General features: G+C 54.2%; 1 protein-coding gene and 1 long non-coding RNA gene across 8 annotated transcripts in view; one reads left to right on the forward strand and one right to left on the reverse strand.

Moving 5' to 3' along the window:
- ARRB1 (arrestin beta 1) overlaps positions 1–22,586 on the forward strand; it is a 75,315-nt gene that overhangs the window by 50,086 nt on the left and 2,643 nt on the right. For 5 of the 7 annotated variants that reach the window (XM_020913587.2, XM_070473235.1, XM_020913588.2 and 2 more), the window contains exons 2-15: positions 1,654–1,684; positions 3,486–3,546; positions 7,052–7,096; positions 7,828–8,024; positions 9,309–9,368; positions 10,166–10,233; positions 13,046–13,181; positions 14,242–14,326; positions 14,755–14,827; positions 15,748–15,885; positions 17,177–17,260; positions 18,489–18,512; positions 20,723–20,793; positions 21,583–21,634. In XM_020913587.2, the coding sequence (XP_020769246.1) occupies positions 1,654–1,684; positions 3,486–3,546; positions 7,052–7,096; positions 7,828–8,024; positions 9,309–9,368; positions 10,166–10,233; positions 13,046–13,181; positions 14,242–14,326; positions 14,755–14,827; positions 15,748–15,885; positions 17,177–17,260; positions 18,489–18,512; positions 20,723–20,793; positions 21,583–21,634 (1,125 nt within the window). Of the gene's footprint in view, positions 1–1,653; positions 1,685–3,485; positions 3,547–7,051; positions 7,097–7,827; positions 8,025–9,308; positions 9,369–10,165; positions 10,234–13,045; positions 13,182–14,241; positions 14,327–14,754; positions 14,828–15,747; positions 15,886–17,176; positions 17,261–18,488; positions 18,513–20,722; positions 20,794–21,582; positions 21,635–21,781; positions 21,851–22,586 lie in introns of all 7 variants that reach the window. The other 2 variants (XM_070473236.1, XM_020913584.2) reach the window with 2 other exon arrangements.
- On the reverse strand, positions 13,728–22,076 carry LOC139037114 (uncharacterized). The gene is made up of 2 exons (XR_011489932.1): positions 21,545–22,076; positions 13,728–19,297 (listed from the first exon to the last, which is right to left on the reverse strand). It is a non-coding gene; the product is annotated as an uncharacterized lncRNA (long non-coding RNA).

Genomic DNA, 22,586 nt, shown 5'->3' on the forward strand with positions numbered 1-22,586 from the left:
GTTTGTGGCCTCTCCTTTCCCTCTGACCCGGGGGCTCCCGAGGGACGGACTGAGGCTTCTGGAAGCAGCGGGGATTTCGGTGGCATGTCACTTCCTTGGTCTCCTCTGCAGGTCCAGCCTTGGTGTGGGGGCCGTTGGTTCAAATCGTGTCATCTGTATATATATTTTTTTCTCACTTTAGTAATTATTATGCCCCAGCTGACTGTGGCATCTTCACACTCCAAACAATGATAAATATTTATGAGGAGGAAAAAACCCAGAACTCCTAGGGGAGGTGAGGGAGGGATGTGCTAGGCTCCTATTTGCAAGCCAAGCTCAGACCCATCAGTGGTCCCTTGGACCCTGGAAGTAAGGGGTGGGAGTGATGAGGTGGGGGTGCTATGGAGGCAGCACAAAGCCACAACCTCACTCTCCCTCTCGGTGGACTTGCTGTCGCTGTGACACTGTGGGCCTCACCCCGCCTTGCCCTGGAGGCCTGCTAGACCCCCAGCCCCTCTTAGTGGCTGCTTTGCCACTGTGTCTGCTCCATCTCTCTGTGACTCTCTCTTGCTCTCTGTTTGTTTTATGATCTCTCATTCCATCTTTTACTGTCACACCTCCAGGGCCAGCATCCCTTTCCTCTCCCTCCTTTCCTCCTTGCCCTCCTCTAACATGCTCTTGTCTCTGGGTCTCTGTCTCTACCTTTATTCTCTCTGCTCTCAACATTCCTCAGAGCAGTTCTGGCACTGGATGCTGGGGGTCAGGTGGGGGACTCCCAGACCAGGCTCGGGGAGAGACCAGGAGGAGCTGCAGGGGACCACCTCGTCTGACTCTGAGTCCTGTGCTCTGCTGTGCCATCCCAGGCGGATCCCCTCCCTTCCGGGCCTCATGCTTCAGTTGGTTCCTTCCCTGATTCATTCATTCATATTCTCAACTAATATTTACTGAGTGCTGGCTTCCTGCCATTCGTGAACACAGGTGTATCGAATACCTACCAGGTGTACCATCCTAGGGGCTTGGGATGCAGCCGAGGACGAGAGACAAAGATCCCTGCCCTCGTGGAGCTCACAGCCAGGGCTACAGTAACCCCAGAGTCAGCTGTGCAGTGGGTTAGGGAGCAGTGGTGCTGTGGGAGAAGGGAAGGTACAGTGAGGGCACTGGGACTGCTGGGCAGGCGCAGGGTGAAGCTTCATCACATAACGTGCAGGGCTGGGCCAGCGGATGCAGGCGGATCTATGCGGGGAGAGCGTCCCAGGGAAAAGCGACTGACCACTGAGGCAAGGAGTGCCTTGGTGTGTTGGAGGAAAGGCAAGCAGGCTTGTGGCTGGAGGGGGCTGGAGGGAGTGGGAGAGGTGATGCTGAGAGGTAAAGGAGGCGGGCAGTCACACAGGGCTGTGCCTCTGTGTGAAATGGGGTGGTCTGACCTGTGTCCCTCCACCTGCTGGGTGAGGAATAGACCAAGGGGGCTGTCGAGGGTGCCCCGGGGAGCTATGAAGGCAAGCACGGTGTCTCAGGGTGGTGGAGATGGTGAGACCCAATGATGCTCTCAGCGCTTGTATGGTGCCTGCAAGTCACTCCAGGCCCCTTGTTCTGGTCCTGCTGAGAGATGCCCTGAAGGCACCTTCCTCCTGGCAGGATATGCTAACCTGACCTTCCCACTCTTTCTCTCCCCAGGGTGTTCAAGAAGGCGAGCCCCAATGGAAAGGTGAGTCTGTGGCAGCCCCACCCCGGCTCCTCTCTGTCCCCAAACTCTCCTCCTCTCTTAGGCATCTTTACTGCCGTAAAGGACTGGCACATCCTGCCCGAGGGGGAGACACAGCCCTGTCCTCCCTTGACTACAGTGACAGGGGCCCTCTCAGCAAACTGTCTGTCTGAGGGGGGCGGTACAACACCCCTGGAATTTAGGACGCCCCTGCCCTGGCATGGGGAGACACAGCCTATTCCAGAGCGGCTGCCTTGCCTTGTGAGTGCAATAATTAGAGCCAGTGCCAAGGGCCTCAGGGGAACCGAGTCCTCTGGCATGAGCGGCCCCCGGAGCCTCTACTGAACCCTGTTATCCAGGGCAGCTCCCAGGGCTCGCCCCACTCTCTTTCTTAACACAGCCCCAGGCCCCATCCTACTTTCCTCGCAGGTCAGCAAATGGGTATGACTGACATACCCATTTGTCAGGTCAAGGCTGAGCCTATGGGGGTTGGGGTGGGGTGTACTGAGATAAAAATAAGGCACAGCTCATACCCCTCACAGCCAGATGGGGAAGGCAGACATAGAAAAACTGATCAATATAAAGTGCAAGTGTGCAGTAGAGGAGTGGGTGGGGGCTGCAGACCCAGCCTGGGTGGTCAGGGATGGTTTCCCCGAGGAGAGATGCACTCCCAGGCAAGGTAGGGAGGAAAAGAGCATTCAAGGCATGAACATAAATCACAGGTCATCTGGGTGCCAAGAGGGGAGCAGAGGGAGCGGGAACTTAGGTGGGGGGTGGCAGAGCTGGGTCCTGGAGTCTGGGAGTTGGGCTTAGGAGCTTGGACTCCTGGCTGGGGCTGGCAGATGACATCATGTGTGTGCCCACGCCCCCCTTCTGCACCCACGGCAGACATCACCAGTCACTGGCCCCCCTTTCCTGCTGAGGTGATATTCCATCTTGGGTTCTTCTCAACCTGGGGCCCCAGGCAGCCCCTACCAATCAGTCAGAGTTGACATTTGGGATGAAACTCATTTGTCATCTTGCTTCTGGACACTGAGGAACCATTAGAGTGTTTTCAGACCAGACTTCCATGGTTAGATTTGCATTTTAGGATGACCAGTCTGGCTGAGGTGGGGAGAAAAGGTCACAGGTGTGGGAGGCTCCAGGCAGTAGATAATCAAGGATCTGGTGCATAATCCTGTCAAGTGTGGCTGTGAAGACAGAGAAATCTGATGGAGGGTCAATCATCAGCATTTAGGGATTGTGGAGGAGTAGAGAACATCTGGAATGACACTCTGGATTCTAGCTCTGGGGTTCTCCCCTGAAGGCTGGCAACCAGCAGGGCACGGGCTCACAGCCTTGGAGAACAAGGCCTTGTTTGAGTGGATCCCTGCAGACTGCACAGAGGCGGGAGCTACGAAGGGCTCAGAGCTCAGTGCTCAGAGCCCCCACACCTCGCGGTGCCACTGGCCCTGCTTGGGGTCCCCCTCCTCTCAGAGATGCACCCAGCACTCCCATCAGCAAGCGCCTTTGCTGCTGCCAGGGCACCCTCAGTGGTGCTTGGTGTGAAGATCCCCGCAGGCCTCAGTGTCCTCATCTGCAAAATGGGAACAAGAACTTCTTTGCAGGGTTTTGGGATAAACATGTGCTTTAAAGTTTATGCAAGGCCTTATTATTCCTAGGACTGGGGATCAGGTCCAAGTCCAGTTAGGATTTCGATGATGAGGGTTAGGGTTGGGTCCAGGGAGTTTGAGGGCAGCTCCCAGGGTCTCCTCCGGGGCTGGGGCCCATAGCTGCTAACACCCTCTGTGCCTCTCTTCCCCAGCTCACCGTCTATCTGGGAAAGCGGGACTTTGTGGACCACATCGACCTCGTGGAGCCCGTGGGTGAGTCCCTGGAGGCCAGAGAGAGAGGAGGGGGAGGCAGGGCTGGTCCGGCCCCTCCCAGAGAAGGGAAGGTTGGAGTGGCCCAGGAATAGCCTTCAGGTCTCCAGAGGGGCCTGGTGCCAAGAATAGGATGTGTGTGGCTTTTGGCTCCAGTCAGCAAAGGCTAACCAAGCAGCTGCTTTCCTCTTCAGCTGAGGGGCCTGTGAGAGGACGTTGTGGGAAGGACAGAGGTAAGAAGTGGGGTGAGCACCCTGATGATAAGGACGATGAGAATGTTGACGACAGCAGCCACCACTTAACATGAGACTTACTGTGTACCCAACACTGGGGCAACTACTATTATTACCATCCCAAGCACAGAGGGTTAAGTGACTTCCTCCAGGTCACAGAGCTAGTAGATTGAGGAACCTGGATTCAAACCTGGGCAGTCTGGCTCCACAGGTACTTTGTTCTGCTCCCTGCTGATGGCAAAGGGTGGGAGGTGGAAAGAAAATCTAGGGGCTTGTGAAATGGAGGCTCTCTTCACTGACCAGGAGGCTGGGCTGTGGCTGAAGGCACCTTCCAAGGACTTTTTCCACTTCAGGGCTTCTCTCAACCTCAGCACTCTTGAGGTTTTGGATTGGATCATTCGTTGCTGGCAGGGCCATCCCATGTGTTGAAGGATACTTGGCAGCATTCCTGGCCTCTACCCATTAGACACTGGGAATCCCCCCATCCCAGTATGGCAATCAGAAATGTTTTTAGACATTGCCAGATATCCCTTGGGGGGCAAAATCACCTCCAGTTAGGATTCTAAGAACTGTAACTCTCCTTAAAGAACCTCGATCTCGTCGTCTCTTCCTATAACTTGTTTGAGGGAGGGAGGCTCAGGATTAACCCTATTTTGCAGACGTGGACAGTGAGACCCAGAGAGGTTAAATGATTGAAGAGGGACATGAACAAACCCGGGTGAGACCAAAGAAGGTGACAGGTTGGGAGGATGGGCCAAGAGAACTGCAGGAGGCTAAGTCCAGATGAAGAAAGTGGGATGTATTGCTTGGGGGAAAAATTCACAAAGAATGTGTCCTGGGGTCAAGAGAGCAGGACAGATGTGTGATTCCAGAGCCCAGGTGGGAGCAGGTGGAGCAGAGTGCCAGGTGTCAGCTCGCTGGGGGGAAGGTCTTTGTGACCTTGGGGCAGGAGGCTTGGCGGGTCCCTGGGGTCGCTGTGCAGGCTGTGGGCTGCAGAGTCCAGCTCTACTGTGAGCCCCTCCCTTCCTGGCCTGGAGCCAGATAGCCCTACTTTTCCTTCCAGCCTGTTGGGTGTTCTCTGAAGCTCACTGGCCTCTCTGCCATTTCCATCTCCCTGATGAACTTGGAGGTGGGGAACAAACATCCCTGTGTTCACCTGTGGCCTGCTTACTTGTGGCCAAGGCAAAGTTTCCTATGGGCTGTCTGAGGCCGGGGCTGTTCACACCCTTTAGCCTTTAAGAATAGCAGCGGGGTCACAGGGGCTGGGCATCATGGGGTCTGGGGAGAAGGGCAGGGGGGATCTGGCTGTCCTAGCACACATAGGCACCCTGAAAACCATTCAGCCAGTGTTCACAGAGCACCTACTTCATGCCAGGTCCTGTGCTCGGCCCTGTAGATCCCAGAGAGTGCTGGGGCGTCATACCAAGTTGATCAAATGACCCGCAGTGAGAAAAACTTCTCCCTTACATCGTTGAGCTGATTATGTCTCCCCGATGCTTCACTGTCGTCCTGGTTCCCCTGCAAACTCAGGGGCAAGTCTGAGCTCCCTGGCCTCATAGACAGGACATTTAAGGTCAGCAAGCCTGGGGACTTCCCAGTTGGTCCAGTGGTTAAGACTCTGCCCTTCCAATGCAGAGGGTGTGGGTTCCATCCCTGGTCAAGGAACTAAGATCCCACATGCTGCATAGCTGAAAAGCAAAAACAAACAAACAGAAAACAGCCCGTCTCTCCTTCCTCCAGCAACCTCCAGGATCTGCTCTCCCAAGCCCCAGAGTTACACTCTTCCCACTGCCGACCTTGGGCTGTCCCCTGGTCATCTAATTGACTACCTTCACTTGCCTTTAAGACCTGCCTCAAGCTCCCTCACCCCTGGGAGCCTTCCTGACACCCCTGGCTCAGGTAGTATCCTTGCTGGGATGCCCTCTCTACTGAGTTTACACTCCATCCCTGGTGCCCAGGCCCAGAGGAAGCCCCATAGTCAAAGAAGGGAAGATGCGTGGTGGGCTCTGGGCACACGATGGGCACTCCCCTGATCCCTTGGACCTGCCCAGCATGGGGAAAGGACTGGGAGCTCTCTGGGCACTCACTTTCTAATGTGGCCTCTGAGGTTCCCTGAGTGGCCAGCTGTGGGGGTCAGTGGGGGGTGGAGATGGCTGTGGGTTAGACTGGGGATGCCAGGCAAGAGGGTGACCCCCAAGCCTGGCTTCCTGGGGTTCTGGGCAGAGAGAGCATCCTTTGTCTTCAACTGGACTCTGTACTCCCAAGGTCAGGTCTTGGGACATTCTCCGTGATCACATGTGCCAGGCACTGAGTAATACTTTAAATGTATTAATTCATTTAGCCCTCACAGGAGCCCTATGAGGTGGGTACTACAGGTCTGCAAATCCTGAATCCAGAAGCTCTGAGAGCCCCAAGTTGTTCATGAGTTTGACACAGAATTCATCTAGTGGCAGACCTGACCTGAACTGGTGGGAGGCGACTGATGCCTTAGTTAGCCTCTTGGTGAAAAAAGTTTCCCTGCAGAGGTTTTAATGGGCTAGACAAGGGGTGCTGCCCCAGAGCTGGCAGGAGGCATTAGAGAAGATATGGAAGAGGGATCACATGGCCTTTCTATAATTCAAAACTTCTGAATTCCACAGTATACCTGATATTGGGGTTTTGAACCCATCTTACTATTCTGACTAACAGATGAAGAAAGAGAAGTTAAATAACCTGCCTATAGTTGTGATCTGATTTGTCAGGCCAGCCTGGGTCAGTGGGTGGAGGGGGGGCGGTAACATTCACCAGCTGCTGGCCTTCCCATTTCTCTCATGATGCTTTTGTTTTGCTTATAGTAATTTTATTTAGTTTTGACTGTGCTGAGTCTTCATCGCTGTTTGGCCTTTTCTCTAGCTGCAGGGAGCAGGGGCCACTCTCCAGTTGCAGTGCTTGGACTTCTCGTTGTGGTGGTTTTCTTGCTATGGAGCCTAGGCTCTGGGCGCTCGGGCTCTCGTATGTCCAGTGCGAGGGCTCCGTAGTTGTGGCTCCCAGGCTCTAGAGCACCAGCTCGGCGGCTGTGGCGCACGGGCTTAGTAGCTCTGCAGCATGTGGGATCTTCCCGGATCAGGGATCTAACCCGTGTCTCCTGCATTGGCAGGCGGACTCTTCATCACTGTGCCACCAGGGAAGCCCTCACGATGCTTGTGAACAGACAAATGGCTGGGTTTGAATTTAGCCTGGTGTTTGGGGCTCAGAAGTTTGAGGTCATGTCTGCTCACTCTCTGTCCTTCCTCCAGATGGAGTGGTTCTCGTGGATCCGGAGTATCTCAAGGAGAGGAGAGGTGAGCTGTGGCCCCTGCCCCCTGCCTGACCTGCAGACTGGGGCCTTTCTGACTCTCCGGCAGAACACTGGCAATAAGAGAGGCAACAAGCCCATCCCTGCCCCTCCCCATGGGTTCTTCCCATGACGGCTCCAGTCAGCATCAGAGCAGTTGCTCCAGCATCCTGGGGCAGCCCCGCCTGTACCCACTTTGGGAGACCCTTTTCATGTCTGAGCCCTTTTACATCCACCCATGGTGACTGTTGCAAGGTCGGGGGATGCACATGGAGCAGGAGTTAGGGTCTTATTGTGCAGAAGAGAAGACTTATTCCTGATGCAGTCAAGGGATTGTCTAAGGTCAGCAGGAAGACAGGAGGTGGCAGTTGGGTGGAACAAGACACTGGGCCTTCCAGACACCACCTTGCACTTGTTTGCCCACCCTCTACTCTTCTCCAACGTGCTCCTGCCCGGCCCCCATCGACCCTGTCAGGCCCTCTGCACACACGCCTGGACTGCAGTGGGGGTGGAAAAGGACTGAACCCATCCAGCGGTCAGCCCCCGCCTCCCGGGCCCAGGCACCTAACACCCCTGTCCCAGGGGCAGCACCGCCCTCCCCGCAGGAGCCCTGGGACAGTCGCGTGCCTCCGAGAGACCGGCAGGGGAGCTGGTTCCCCGGGCTGCAGCTGGCACTCTGGGTGGGGGCATGTTTGCTTCCCTTCCTGGCCCCTCCTCAGCACCCCCTTGCTCCCACAGTCTATGTGACGCTGACCTGCGCCTTCCGCTACGGCCGGGAAGACCTGGATGTCCTGGGCCTGACCTTTCGCAAGGACCTGTTTGTGGCCAACGTGCAGTCTTTCCCGCCAGCCCCCGAGGACAAGAAGCCCCTGACACGGCTGCAGGAGCGCCTCATTAAGAAGCTGGGCGAGCATGCCTACCCTTTCACCTTTGAGGTCAGGGACTGCCAGCCCCCAGGGCATCACCTCTAGCAAGCCCTCTGGGCAGGCACATGGGGGCAGCTGGGGCAGCAGCTCCAGGCCACGCAGCTTCCCCAGCGTGGAAGGGCAGGGACTGGCACTTACGCTGCCCTGTAAGTGTCTCTTCTCTGGCCATGGCCAGAGGTGTCACCCTGACCTCTGCACTGCTACCCGGACCCTCCCAAGTCCAGGTCATCGGTGGGAGAAGGAGGGGTCAAGGGGGGTGCTGCAGAGAAAGGAGTCCTTTCTAGCCCCCGGGTCACTGCAAGGCTGTCTCCTCCTTCAGACTGGCTGCCCTGCTTCAACCCAACTCCCAAACAAGAATGGCAAGTAGTGGATTTCCCTGCTCAGCTGCCTTTCCACTCCAGGATTCTGGATTTTCAGATTTCCTGTTTCTCAGACTCTGATTCTGTGATTCAATGAAATCCCCTGACTGTGAGAGTCAGAGAAGGAGAGAGGATAAGGAGACGTCCTCTCTGTTATAGACATATTATGGCTGCTGTAACGAACCATTGCAAACCTAGTGGTAATTAAACCTGCCAATTAGAACACAAATGTGTTATTTTACAGTTCTGAAGGTCAGAAGTCAAAAACAGCTCTCATGGGCTAAAATCAAGTGTCAGCAGGGCTGCATTCTCTCTGGAGCTCTGGGAGAGAAACTGCTTCCTTGCCTTTTCCTGCTGCTAGAAACTGCTTACATTCTTTGGCCCCTGGCCTAGCCCTTTTTCATCTTCAAAGCCAGCAATGGCAGGTCCAGTCTTTCCCGAATCCCATCACTGTGATGCTGACTTTTCTGCTCCCTGCTTTCACTGTTAAAGACACTGTGATTACGGTGGGCCCACCTGGCTAATCCGGGGTAATCTCCCCATTTTAGGATCCTTCACCAAATTACACTGTAAGACCCTTTTGCCCTTTTAGGTAACATTATCACAGGTTTTGGAGATTAGAATGTGAACATCTTCAGGGGGCCATTATTCTACTTACCACAGTGCGCGTCATAGAAAGACCTTTTCAGCTCTTGTTTTGTGGGGGCTGTGATGCACTGAGATCCTTGGCTTTATTGCAGTGGCTTCTAGTCTAACATGAGGCATAGCTTAGTGTGTTCTGATGGTGTAAACATGGTCTGTCCTGTGAATTGCCTAGTCTGATGGAAGGGATGTGGTCAGTCCTTAGGGGCCCTGGTCTGATGAATGTGTGTGGGGCTGGGAGATATGGAGAGGTCAGTGGTGAATATGACAGGTCTCTCTGTCCTCTTAACAGATCCCTCCGAACCTCCCATGCTCTGTGACGTTGCAGCCAGGACCTGAAGACACAGGGAAGGTGGGTCACCCCCGAGGGAGCATCTCTCTGGGCTCAGGACACTGTGTCCCCGGGTCCCCGACTCTCTCTCTGTCTTGAGGGTGCTGGAATTCTCCCTGTAGAAGCCTCCTTGTGTGTAAGCCAGGCTGGTCCCACCTCAGATAAGCAGTCTTGTCAGACAGGGCGGCACATATGGCATCACCCTCACCCCCTACACTGAGTTATGTGCCCAGGGCCTCTCCCGAGTCACCCTCACTGGCCTTGGTATTGGCTGTCGAATGTCCTCTGGAAAACCGTCTGGCCTCACGAACCCTGTGTGGAGGTGCAGTCATCACTGTCTCACTGGTGTGGAAACTGAGGCTCGGACATAGATGACCCCACGGGTGTTCCAGGCCGCAGAGCTCGGAGCCTGTTTCCTCGCCTGTGAAATGGATGTGGTGGGATGTGCCTCATCATTTGGTCCAGAGGGTGGGGCGAGATGCTCAAGGGGTGCCCAGTGCAGAGTCTGTGTGGTGGTGGGGGTCCTAAATAGGGCTACTGAAGGGCTTTTGGTATTTCTGGGCAACTGCCTTGATGGGGACAGTGCCCCCCAGACAGGCAGGACTCTGGAGCGGAGCTGGTCAGGGAGCAGCTCTGTGGGAGGGTCAGATGAGGGAGGCAGCTCCACACAGGCTGAGTGCAGGGCTCCTAGTCAGACGACGGGGTTGGGGCAGGGGAACTGATTTTCGCACCCAGTGGCCTCGTTAAATGAGAGGGTGGGCAAGCTGTGCTCAGCAGAGCGGGCCTTCTCCTCTGAGGTCAGCGACCCCTCCCCGCAGGCCTGCGGTGTGGACTATGAAGTGAAAGCCTTCTGTGCGGAAAACCTGGAGGAGAAGATCCACAAGCGGTGAGGAGGGCGCAGCTTCTATCCGCCCGGGTGCGGGCTGCCTGCTGGCAGAGGGAGGGAGACAGGACTGGCACGCACGGTTCAGTCAGGAGGAAGACAGAAGGAACAATGCCTGGAAGTGGGAGAGGAGGGGCCTCGCATTCCAGCCTTGGAAACTCCAAGGGCACTGGGGAAGGCTGGGCAGGTGGGGAGGGCTTCCTGGGGGAGGTGGCTCCGTTATCCTGACTCAGGCCTCAGCACTTTTTCCTTTGCATCACTGTACCCACTTCCCTTATCGCCCTGCCTCTAATCTCTTCCTCTCCAGACTGCATGTCCCTTAATTTTGTTTTGGAAAAAACCCTGAAATTCAGATTGTTTTAAACAGTGAGCAAGATGTTTCCCGGCCAGCTTGGACCCCCATTTCCCAGTTCTTCTGGGAGGTCATCAGCAGGAGGTTGTGGGGGTGGGGTAGGGGGTGTCAATAGAGGCTTCTGAACAGGGGAGGGAAGGGGAGAAAGTGAACCCACCCAGGGCAGACAGAGGAGGTCCGCCATGTCTCAGAGAGGGGAAGCATTTTCCTGGAGAGACACAGCCCTGGGCAGACAGACAGCCCAGGCTAGCAGCCAGAAATAGCTGACCCTGATTTATGGGGTGAGCTGCCCAACCCTGCTTTCATACCTGCCCCTCCTGGGGTCGGGCTTTGTTTTGCCTCCTGGCAAGGCTGGCCAGGGTCCCCAACTCTGTGTCCTGCTGCAGGCTTCCAGAGGATGCAGCATCCTCTTAGGGAGTGGGCTGAGTTTGCCACCTGATGGTCATATGATGCATTGCACATCTCTAACTCGGGCAACTTACAGTGTGTAGGGAGATGGGACCCTTGTCCCTTGCTTCTCTGTTCCCCATTTCTTCTTAAGACTTGAGACCAGGAGAAAGGAAGAGGGGTGTAGATTGTGGTAAGTAGCCTACCTAGAGCAAGGAAGGGGAGGCAACATTGAGAGCCAGCACTCTCAACCTATTACCAATTTGACATTTTAAGTCCACACCAGAATTTGCTAATAATGATAGAACAACTCACACTTAGCAGCTTATTAGGCACCAGACACAGTTCAAAGTGATGGACATGTACAAACTCATTCAATCCTCACAGCAGCCCTAAGAAGTTGTTCCTGCCATCGTCACCATTTTACAGATGAGGAGACTGAGGCATAGAGGTTAATTTACTCAAGGTCATATAATTAGTAAGGGGAGAATTAGGGCTTTAAAAAAATGATTTCTTTTTCATGTAGATCATCTCTAAAGACTTTATTGAATTTGTTACAATATTGCCTGTGTTTTATGTTTTGGTTTTTTGGCCGTGAGACATGTAGGATCTTAGCTCCCCAACTAGGCATGAAACCTACACCCCCTGCATTGGAAGGCAAAGTCTTAGCCACTGGACTGCCAGGGAAGTCCAAGAGCTGGGACTTCAACTTTGGTTATCCAGCTGTAGGAAATGGAGGTGGCTTATTTGAGAAGTGGGAATGCTGGGACACCACCTGACTGAGTCCCCACCCCCTCACCAAATCTTCCTGGCCCTGTTTCTTCCCTGAGCTCACCATGTTCATTGAGGCCCACCTCGTCTCTTGAGTGTCCATCCTCTCACCGAGTCTTTATGCTCTGTACTGGCCTCCCTCCCCCTAACGGAATCCACGCCCCCGTCACTGAATTCTATCACCTCTCCACGTCCTTGAATCTTCCTGGGGCCCTTGTCCCCTGTGTGTATTTTTATTTAATAGCTATTTAGTAGGTATTTATTATATGGCAGCCAGCACTGTCTTAGATACTGAGAATACAGCAGTGAACAACTTAGACAAAAACTTCTGTCCTTAAAGCAGGAGTCCCCAACCTTTTTGGAGTCAGGAACTGGTTTCATGGAAGACAGTTTTTCTGTGGACCAAGGTTGGTGGCTGGGTGGGGGATGGTTTAGGGATGATTCAAATGCATTGCATTTATTATGCACTGTTTTCCCATTATTATTACATAAGCTCCTCCTTTGATCATCAGGCATTATATACAGGAGGTTGGGAACCCCTGCCTTAAAAGGCTCATACCATTAGCGACATAAGGGAATCAGAAAGTGAAACATGGTCCCTTTCTTAGCATCCTGGTGGTGGTGGTTTAATTGCTAAGTCATGTCTGAGTCTTTGTGACCCCATGGACTGTAGCCCGCCAGGCTCCTCTGTCCATGGAATTTTCCAGGCAAGAATACTGGAGTGGATTGCCATTTCCTTCTCCAGGGGATCTTCCTGACCCAGGGATCGAACCCAGGTCTCCTACATTGCAGGTGGATTCTTTAGCAACTGAGCTACCAGGGAAGCATCCTGCTGGCTATCAAAACACAGGTCCACATACAGTACTGTCTTGGGATGGTTTGGCCTCTGATGTGATGGGAGTTCAGGCCAGGAAAAGATCAGAGTGGGTGGATCTAGGAAGTTTGCTGAAAGAACAGGTGTTTGGCTGAGCCTTGCAGAAGGAAGCAAGTGAGGGCAGAAGCCAGAAGAGAGTGTTATAAGTTGGGACTCGGGGTATGCAAAGCTTCAGAAATAGGACTAGAGGGACCATCAAGCATGAGAGTGAAAAGAGAAGACTAGAGAAGGCTGGGGACTCCCAGGATGGAGGAGGTTGGAGTGGAACCAGATGGTAACAGGGCCCTGTGCCAACCTCTGCAGTTTGGACTGGGGTCCAAGGATATGGGAACCATGCAATCTCTTGAGCAAGAGAAGGATGTGAGGGTCGCAAGGGAAGGGGATGGAGGCGGGGGACTCTGGTCATCGTTTGCTCTGCCCGTGTCCACTAGGAATTCTGTGCGCCTGGTCATCCGGAAGGTCCAGTATGCCCCAGAGAGGCCTGGCCCCCAGCCCACGGCCGAGACCACCAGGCAGTTCCTCATGTCAGACAAGCCCTTGCATCTGGAGGCCTCCCTGGACAAGGAGGTAGGAGGCTGGGGCTTGGCATGGGTGCGGCTGCCCTCCCAGGGCTGGAGCCTCAGATCCCAGCTCTCTCACAGCCTCTGATTCCTCGAGTGGGAGCTTCTGCCTCCAGCCCGAGGACCATAGGGCTCAGGGAAGCTGAGACCTCCTTGGGAGATTTGGAGATGTCTCTGGAGACTGAAGGCGTGAGAGAGTGGGGCATGAGCCTGAAGGATGTAGTTGACTTCAGAAGTCAGCGTGCCTTCTGAAGGGTCCTGGGTCCTGGCCATCTCCCTGCATCCCCATCCCCCTTTGAAGTGTGAGCACCCCCTCTCCCTCTTGGGGACACAGTGAAGGCAAGTTTTTGGGCCAAGATACAAATCGAGGCTCTTCAGTGAGATTTCAGAACCAGTTCCCTCACGGAGTGGGTCAGCCCCTCCCCACCTCTCTCCTGCTTTTTCCAGATCCTAGGTCTAAATTCCAGGCAGTCAGAGCTGGCAGGGACTTGATGTATCACTTACTTCAGCCCCTCCAATGGACAGCGGGGGAAACTGAGGCTTAAATAACGTGTCCAAGGCCATACCGCTTTCATCTTTATTGTTAGTATTACTGTTATTACTTTTGGTGGCCAACCCAGGACCGGAGCCCAGGATTGTGCTGCGCTTAGTCACTCAGACGTGTCCTACTCTTTGCGACCCCATGGACTGTAGCCCCCCAGGCTCCTCTGTCCATGGGGATTCTCCAGGCAAGAATACTGGAGTGGGTTTCCATGCCCTCCTCCAGGGGATCTTCCCAACCCAGGTCTCCCACATCGCAGGTGGATTCTTTACCATATGAGCCACCAGGGAAGCCCAGAGCCCAGAATTATTACCTTCTCATTCAATTATCTTTCAAGGTCTACAGAGGAACTTAAGTCTAACATGCCTGGTGGCTTAGCATCAGTGGGAAGTGGCTGATGAGCCTGGGGCCAATGTCAGAGTAGCCAAGGCCCGGGGAACCCCAGGAGATGTGTGTGGGGCCTTGTCTCCCTCCCCTTCATCTAAAGCTTTGGAATCCCCCCCACCCCATTTCTTCCACCTCCCAGATCTACTACCACGGAGAACCCATCAGTGTCAATGTCCACGTCACCAACAATACCAACAAGACAGTGAAGAAGATCAAGATCTCGGGTACCCAGGCAGAGGGCCAGTCCAGGGGGTGGGCAAGGGGACTCCTCCAAGGGGTTGGGGGCAGCCAAAGGCGCTTTCTTTGCTCACAGCCTTGTAAATAACTTCTAGCCTGAAGGGAAGACTAAGGCCTGCTCTAAACCGAAGGGTAAGGCTTTTGAGGCTGGTAACACAGGCTGTTTACTAGCCAGGTAATGAGTTTACTGTTGAAGACCCTTCTTCTAAGTTCCTTCGACAGAGCTGTCCTTGAGGGGGAGATTTTTGGTTGTGGAAGGAAGTGGGCCTGTTCAGGCTGCCCTTTGGGTGGAGGATGGGTCCATCTCCTGCAGAAACTCCCGGTGGCCTCTGGCTGTTGCCTGGGGCTGAACATCCCAATTCAGGGAGCCTGGGACCCCTGGACTCACCCACCTCGTTTCCCTCTTTCTCTGCAGTGCGCCAGTATGCAGACATCTGTCTTTTCAACACAGCCCAGTACAAGTGCCCCGTGGCCATGGAAGAGGCTGAGTAAGTGAGCACAAGCCCAGCCTTGGACGGGTGGAATCAGCTGGGGAAAAGAGAAGTTATAGGTCCAGTAAACTCTTCTCCACCTGGCAGAGGGCCTGGCCTTAGACTTGCTTGCTGCTCAGCATAGATGGCCCTGAACCCAGCCACTTGATTTAGCTACAAGGAAATACATGTTCCAGTCAGGGAAAAGACCCACTAAAATTAGAATGACAAAATAAGAGCTAGTGAACCTGCAAGGAGTGGGGCTATGGAAACCTAGATTGCCTGGAGCCTTCTGAATTGGGGTTGCCGCTGCCCCCAGTGTGTGGAGAAGGAAATGGGGGCAGAGAGATGTGACTTGCTCAACTTCACAGGGCTGGCCAGTGGCAGAGCTGGGGCTCCAAGGCTCGCTGCACCCCAGCTCTCTTATTGTTGAAAAGGGGCTGAGGGGTGGAGCAAAAGTAGGTAAAAACTGAACAATCCAAACACCTTACACACGATGGATAGAGACGAGAGTCTTCATTGTAGAACTTAGGAGGTGAGTGCTCACTGCACAATTCTTTCAGTTTTCCTGTATGTTTGAAATTTTTTCATAGTAATATGTTAGGGGAAAAACAGGCCACACTCTCTCCACTAAAAGAAATTATCCTAGTCAAACATCACAGGGCCAAACAGTACAATAAAGTTTTAAAAACTTGCAGCTGCTTAGAAACCATGAATGAAGTTGTTGGATCACCCCAGAGTCACTGTTGTTTGCATGTGGACCAGAGATGTCCCCTTTTGGGTGGCAGTGGTCTCCCTGCCAGAGCTGGGCCTAGAGGTGGGCCCTTCACAGGGGAGGGAGGCTTAGAGCAGGGCTGGGATCTGTGTCCTGGGTAGGCTGGGGGTGAGGCTGGGGTTGGCTCTGGGGGCATCTCCACACCAGTCCCCCTTCTTTCCAGTGACACAGTGGCACCCAGCTCTACATTCTGCAAGGTCTACACGCTGACCCCCTTCCTGGCCAACAATCGAGAGAAGCGGGGCCTCGCCCTGGACGGGAAGCTCAAACACGAGGACACAAACCTGGCCTCCAGCACCCTGTGAGGACCCACCCTCCCTGGTCCCGGGCTCCCCACTGTGTGTTAGTCGCTCAGTTGTGTCTTGACTCTTTGTGACCCCATGGACTGCAGCCTGCCCGGCTCCTCTGACCATGGGATTTTCCAGGCAAGAACACCTGGAGTGGGTTGCCGGGCTCTCCTCCAGGGGCTCTTTCCAACCCAGGGATTGAACCTGGGTCTCTTGCATTGGAAGCAGATTCTTTACCATCCTCCCCCAGATGGGTCCACACCCGCCTTGGTCCCAGCAGGGCCAGCACAGGCTCAGGCTGCCCTCTTCCCTACCGTGGTCCAGGGCCCGTCCTCATGAGCTTGAACTGCCAGGGAAGCTGTTGCCCAATCCTACCCCTCTCCAGGGGTGCCCAGAGAACAAGAGGAACCACTCCACCAGGTTCCCTTAGTCAGTGCCTTGCCCAGGGGACGGTGATGTGGAGAGGCTTCGTGCTGGAGGCAGCAGCTCCTGACCTCGTCGTGTCTTCAGTTGGATAGAGTGCATCCCTGAGGCAGAGCAAGGCTGGAAGGAAGGATGGAAAGAAGGAAGGAAGGGAGGGAGGGGCTTCTGGAAGGGTCCTGCGAGGAGAAGGTAAATGAGGACGGGGTCTGGGAGTCCAGAGAGATGAGGGTGGTGAGCTGGGCTCAACCACATGTGGAGGTGTCCCAGAAGGTAGGGATCCCAGGGATCTTACCCCAAGGTTACCACTGACTCTCTGAGGTCACCCTACTCTAATGGAAACCAGCGGGTATGAGGACCCCTCTTGCCCTGCCTGCTGAGGTCTGGCCCTTCCTGGGGGCTGACTCACCTCTGCAGCACCTCTGCCCGTGATTCTAGCCCAAACGCTGTCTCACCCGCCCTTGCATGTGCTACCCACTTCCCTTTTCTTCCCTGACTCAAATCCTTCTTGCCTTCAACACCTAGTGAACACACCACCTCCTGCAGGGTCTTTCCCTGTTCAGGCTCCCCTCCCTTCCCCTGCCCACTGCCCTCTCCTCTCTGCCAGCAGCAAGAGAAAGGGAAGCCACCCAGCAGGAAGTGCCCACCCCTCACCTCCTTGCTGGGACTCATGCTCTGGGAGGGACGGAGGTGGTTCCCAGGGCAGCACAGCCAGACTTGGAGCCCAGCGCTGAGTTCTTGCTCCCCAAGGGCAGACCTCGCCTTTCTCACACACTGGGCTCCGCCTGCGCCTGGTGGAGAGGGACCTATGGTGCTGCCTTGGCGCACCCCATCCTGCCATGTCTCACAAGACCCATGAACCGGCTTCCCTATGTCGCCTTGCAGGTTGAGGGAAGGAGCCAACCGGGAGATCCTGGGCATCATTGTTTCCTACAAAGTGAAGGTGAAGCTGGTGGTGTCTCGTGGCGGGTGAGTGCTTCAGCCCAGCCCAGCCCAGACCCCAAAGGGTGGGCAGGCAGGTCCCTGACGGCCACACCCAGTGCCCCATTCTGCCTACTTGCTGGATCTTGTCTTGTTCCTCCTCTTCCTTCTCCTCCACCCTTTTCCCTCTCCTGCTTCAGAGGCTTTCAGCCCCTCTCTTTTCCTCCCCTCTTTCTCCCCTCCCCCCTTTTCTTCTTCCTTCTCTTTTACCTCCTCCTCCTCTTCCCTCCCCCTGGTCTGGGCACATGGGAGGTGGTGGGAACTTCCTAAGAGTCTCTGCCGTGGGGTTTCCAAGGGGTGCTGTGCCCCTCATCACATCTCAGGGCACAGCACCCACCACACACCCACTTATGCCCAGGCTGATCTGCCTGGGGAAGTGGCTCAAGGAGCTCAGAATCCCAGAGCTGGATTGGGGGTGCTCTGACTGTCCCATTTTACAGATGGGGAAACAGAGGCCAAAACAGTTCCCCACACATTTCCTGAAATCTCTAATCTCAGATCACGGGCTGGGTGCTGGGGTAACGACAGTAAACCAAACATATTCCCTGACCCAGAGCAGAATCGGGTGGAAGCCCAGAAAGAACTCACACTTTTTCCCATATACTAAGCCACCAGGTTGTTATACATTTAGGATTAGGATTTCTAATTTGTCAGAGGGATTTTTTTTTAATCCATAAATTTCTTTGAAAAGATTGGAAAGCTAATAGCATTAGACATCAAGTCTCCTGTATTTTTAGAAAAACGCCTCCTGCGGTGGTGGTGTATAATACTGGCCATGTATTACAGGACATCTCAGAATCGCAGATCTCAAATCCTGTGTCCTCTGACTCTTGCAAGACCCTATGGGTCTTGTGCCTCAGGCTCCTTCTTGAGGCATCCTCAGGGCGTCCTAAAGTGCATCCTTCTGCCATTGGATAATCCCAGCTTCCCCAGGGCTGGCAGCACAGGGCTGAACTTGTGTGTCTCCTTTACAGATGAGGACCCTGGGGCTGCCCTCTCAGGGAGTTTGGCTGAACCAGGCCTGGTTCTAGTTCCCCTGGCAGGGCTTACACCACTTCTGTATATCCCTGATGAGCAGTTATACCGGGGGTGGGTGGAGTGTGTCCCTGGGTCTAATCTACCCCAAAGTATGGTGAATGAACGTGCTTTCTGTTTTCTTCCTCTCTGAACTCTCTCCTGACCACCCACTCTCTTCCGCCTCCTCTGATCCACCCAGCCTGTTGGGAGATCTTGCATCCAGGTAAAGCCCCTCCCTTCAACCTGATCAACCCACCTTCCTGAAGGGCCCAGAGACCATTGTCCTGACCGTCCAGAGCCACGGGCCCTGGGTAGGAAGGACTCTTAGCACTCACTTTTTGATTGCCAGGCTCAGGCATGTGTGGGGACTAGGACTGCCTCCGGAGGGGCTGGGGAGGCGCGGTTGCTCCTTTCAAGCCTTGCCCTGCTCTTCCATCCCACCCAAGTGACACGGACCTTTGCAGACAGCAAAGTGGGCTTCAGTGATCTGGGGAGTGGCCCCCAATCAGTCTGTTTTACAGGATGTTTTGGATAAACTCAGGCTTCGTGGCTTTCAAACCCTTCTACATGAATGAGAACTAACTGCTAGCTGAGTGTTGCTAAGAAGTCCTGAGGAGCTCTGCTTCTGTAGACAAGACTCCTTGGAACCAGCTGGATCCACGTGCATTTTCCACAAATTCATGTGCCCCAAAACCAATGGCTTTGCTTCCTCCTGTCCCAGGAAGCTAATATTGCTCATCCCAAGAAACCTTAGTTCGTTAGAAGTGAAATCAATTCAACTTGATTCAGTAAGGAGTTCTTGAACCCAGACTTGAGCCCAGCCTTGTGTGGGAGACTGAGGTCCCAGAGAGGAATCAGACACACTCCCTGCCCATGATTGCTTGTCACCTGGTGGAAGGAAGATTAAGATCCACGTTCTTCCATCCCTATTCCAGATGGCAGTCTCAGTCTTCCACCGGCTTCCATTCAGATAGCTCACTTTCCCAAGTGAACTGAAGAAGCTGTCCTCTTTGGATGCAAGAAATAAAAAATAAAAGCAAAAAACAAAACCAAAAGTCAAACAAAAAAGCCACATTGTTTCAATAGCTTTATGAAACCTCCATGTCCCTGTTGAGGGGAAGTCATGATTCTGGCAGGCACAAGCCTCACAGTTTAGCCAAGCCTTTTACCTACATTACCTCCTGAAAGTGGTTCTAGAAGGTGAGTAGAGTTCACGCTGTTTTCTAGGTGAGCTCAGTGAGACTTAAAGATGTAAACTGCTCCTCAGTGAATAGAGGGGCTAGGGGAACATCCTTTCCTGGTTGCATAGTTGGTTCCCCTGACCACTTCATCCCCTGCCCCATCCTCCCCTCAGCCGGGCCCTGGCAGCGAAGTCAGTAAGGTGATGTGCCTGGAGGCGCTCAAGGTTGACAGGGCCTCGTAGGGTGACACTCCCCTGCAGAGCAGAGGAACTTTCCAGGCTGCTTTTGTCCAGAGTGGAGAGAGAGGGTGGGTGGAATCACCTTCTCAGTTCTGAGATGTTATCACACAGGGTTAAGGGTGTGAATTAGGGAGTCAGAATCCTCAGCCTGTCACTTTCTTTTAATAGCTGTAGAGCCTTGGACAAGATACATTTTCTCCTTGGGTTCAATTTCCCGATAATCTGTACGTTGGGTATAATAGTAGGGTTGTTGTGAAGATTAAAAAGAGTGACGCTAGAGTACTGCTTAGTGTAGAATCAGCACCCTGTCAGCATCTGTTCTTGTTATTACTCTGTCAATCAGGGCCAAGGGCAGAGAAGCCTGGTCAGAAGCACTGGCCAGTAGCACCACCTCTCCCATCCTTCCACCCCCATAGGGCTTCAAGGCTCTGAGCACATTGTAGACAACTCTGTGTAGGCAATTGGGGCCTGGGTCCCATCCAGCCTGAATTTGAATAAACTGACCTCAGCAGTGCATCATCTAGATCGCAGGGGGCTCGGGCCACCTGGGCACTTTCATAGGAGCCCCCTGGAGATATTGAGAGATAGGAGAGTGAGGGTGGGAGGAGTTTCAATCAAGAAGTTGGGAAGGGCATTGGCAGGGGAGGCTGGGCTGTGACCATTGGAGGCCTGCAGGATCTCAGGGCACCTCTGGAGCCACCCGGCAAGCCAGATGCATGCTCACTGCCTCATGCCACCTCCCTGCTCATGGGAGCTCAGGGAGCCTTCTCAGGAAAGGGGAAGTTTCCGTTCTTTCAGGAGCCAGAAGAAGAGGTCTCCCAGTTCAGCTCCCAGAAAGGCTGATGCTCAGAGAGAGGTGGGACTGGGGCTTGAGGCCAGATTTCCTGCCTCTTGGTCCAGAGCTACCTCCCCTGATCACAAAACCTTTCCCAGTCCTCAGACTGATGGGGCATTGAGTCTGGCACCGAGTCTGGGATTGGGCTCAAAGCTCAACCTCTCTGGGTCTCTTTCAGCGATGTGGCCGTGGAACTGCCTTTCACCCTAATGCACCCCAAGCCCAAAGAGGAACCCCCACATCGGGAAGGTAAGCAGAATCTGTGGGTTTCTGGGATAGGGTTTCCCTGTCACCCCACCTCTCACTGAGTCAGTCTTCAGCCCAGGGTCTCCCCTCTTCCCCAGTCACAGGATCTTTTGTGAGGCCCACACTCCTATTTGCATCTGAGTCCCCGGTAGACAGAAAGGGCTGGCTCTGTTCTCTGTGGGCTGGGGGTGGTGAGCATGGTGGGAAGGGCATGGCAGGAGCCCTTGTCATGCGGACCGAAGGGTCTGCATGGATAGGATGATATCTGGCCACACCATCCCAGTGATATTTCCAAGTGATACCAGACTGGTCATATTTCATTAAACCTGTGACTGTTTCAGTCAAAAGAGACATTGTAGCACATACTCCAAAGAAAGAAAAATGTCCCCTTAATTAAACTATGAAATGCCCATGACTGTAAAACATACCGCAAGTTCAGAGATGTGAAAATGTGAATAAATAGTTATATTAGAGTTAGCGAGTCAGGCATGTAACAAATGAATCTAAGTTGTATTGGAGACATGCCAGAAAGAGCAGGGTCCAGGGATTTTTTTCTGTTCCCCTGGTGCTGCTCCCTGGCCCTCTTTGGCTCTCCCTGGACCCTCCTCCCTGCATTTAGGATGATTTGAGGTGTTTCCGAGACCAGGGACCAGCCCTGGCTTCCTCACTTCCACCTTCTCCTTTTCCCTGCCCTGCCTTAGCTTAGTTGTCCCGGGGTGAAGACCTGTGCCCACCTGCCCCCTCGCCCACTCACCAGTAACCCGTGGGCGGTCATCTGCCCCCTGTGTTTAGTTCCAGAGCACGAGACGCCAGTAGATACCAATCTCATAGAACTTGACACCAAGTAAGCAGAACCCTGCCTGCAGACATGGGCGGGGCGGGCCTTGGGCGGTGGGCGGGGCTACCTGGTTATTTGCATTTATGCTAATTAACCCCGAGGAGCAGCTGGTCTAACCCGTCTGCTGAGAGCTGCCTCTGCTCGCCTCCTCAGCAACCCGCTTGCCTGCATGTGACTTGAAGGACCCTCGGTGCCTGTTCCTCTTCCTCCTGCCTTGGTGGGGTCTGTCTTCCTCCCTCGTCCTTGCACGTCCGTCAGTCCGTCAGTCCGTCCGTCCATCCACAGCACCTGCTCGGCTGTCACAGGGCTGGTTTGTGGCCCTGGACTGGGACCCTCCAGCTTGGCTGGTGTCCAGCCAGTGGAATCAGGCTGTGGGGTGGGGAAGGTTCTGGGGATCTTCTTGTTTCTGACTCATGAGGACCAGTATGGATGACCTTGTGGTCAAAGGCTGTTGCCTCATGGGACAGTGGCCAGAGGGGAGGACCTGGGCAGACATCATGAACCACCTCCAGGGCCAAGCAGCTTTCTCGCTCCAGCTCCAAATCTATACTTCCTTTGTCCTCCAGGAGATGTGTCAGGTCTTAAGTCACTCCATGGAGGATACCCCGTGCAGTTGGCTGAATTCTATGGGGCTGGGGCCTGCAGAGTGGGCCCATGTGAACATGTTTTATTAGTAGAAGGGAGCTCACTATTCTTAGAGGCAGCCCTTAGCCCTGAAACCCCCCTCAGGCACCCTCTTTCTCCACTCACATTTTTTCTGCTCCACACCCCCATTTGGCTTTGCCTAGCCCCCACCCCAGCCCCCACAGACCCTGTGTATCCAAGATCCCTCAGGGTAGAATGTGAGCTGACATTTCCCTGGAGAAAGGGACTTTGGGGTTTTCTCAGAAAATAGGAATGCTTCCTGAGGGTAGTTCTTTGGGTGGGTGGATGGGGTTTCCTGGGCCTGTTCTTGGGG

Source organism: Odocoileus virginianus, chromosome 10 (assembly GCF_023699985.2).
Source record: "Odocoileus virginianus isolate 20LAN1187 ecotype Illinois chromosome 10, Ovbor_1.2, whole genome shotgun sequence".
NCBI lineage: Eukaryota > Metazoa > Chordata > Mammalia > Artiodactyla > Cervidae > Odocoileus > Odocoileus virginianus.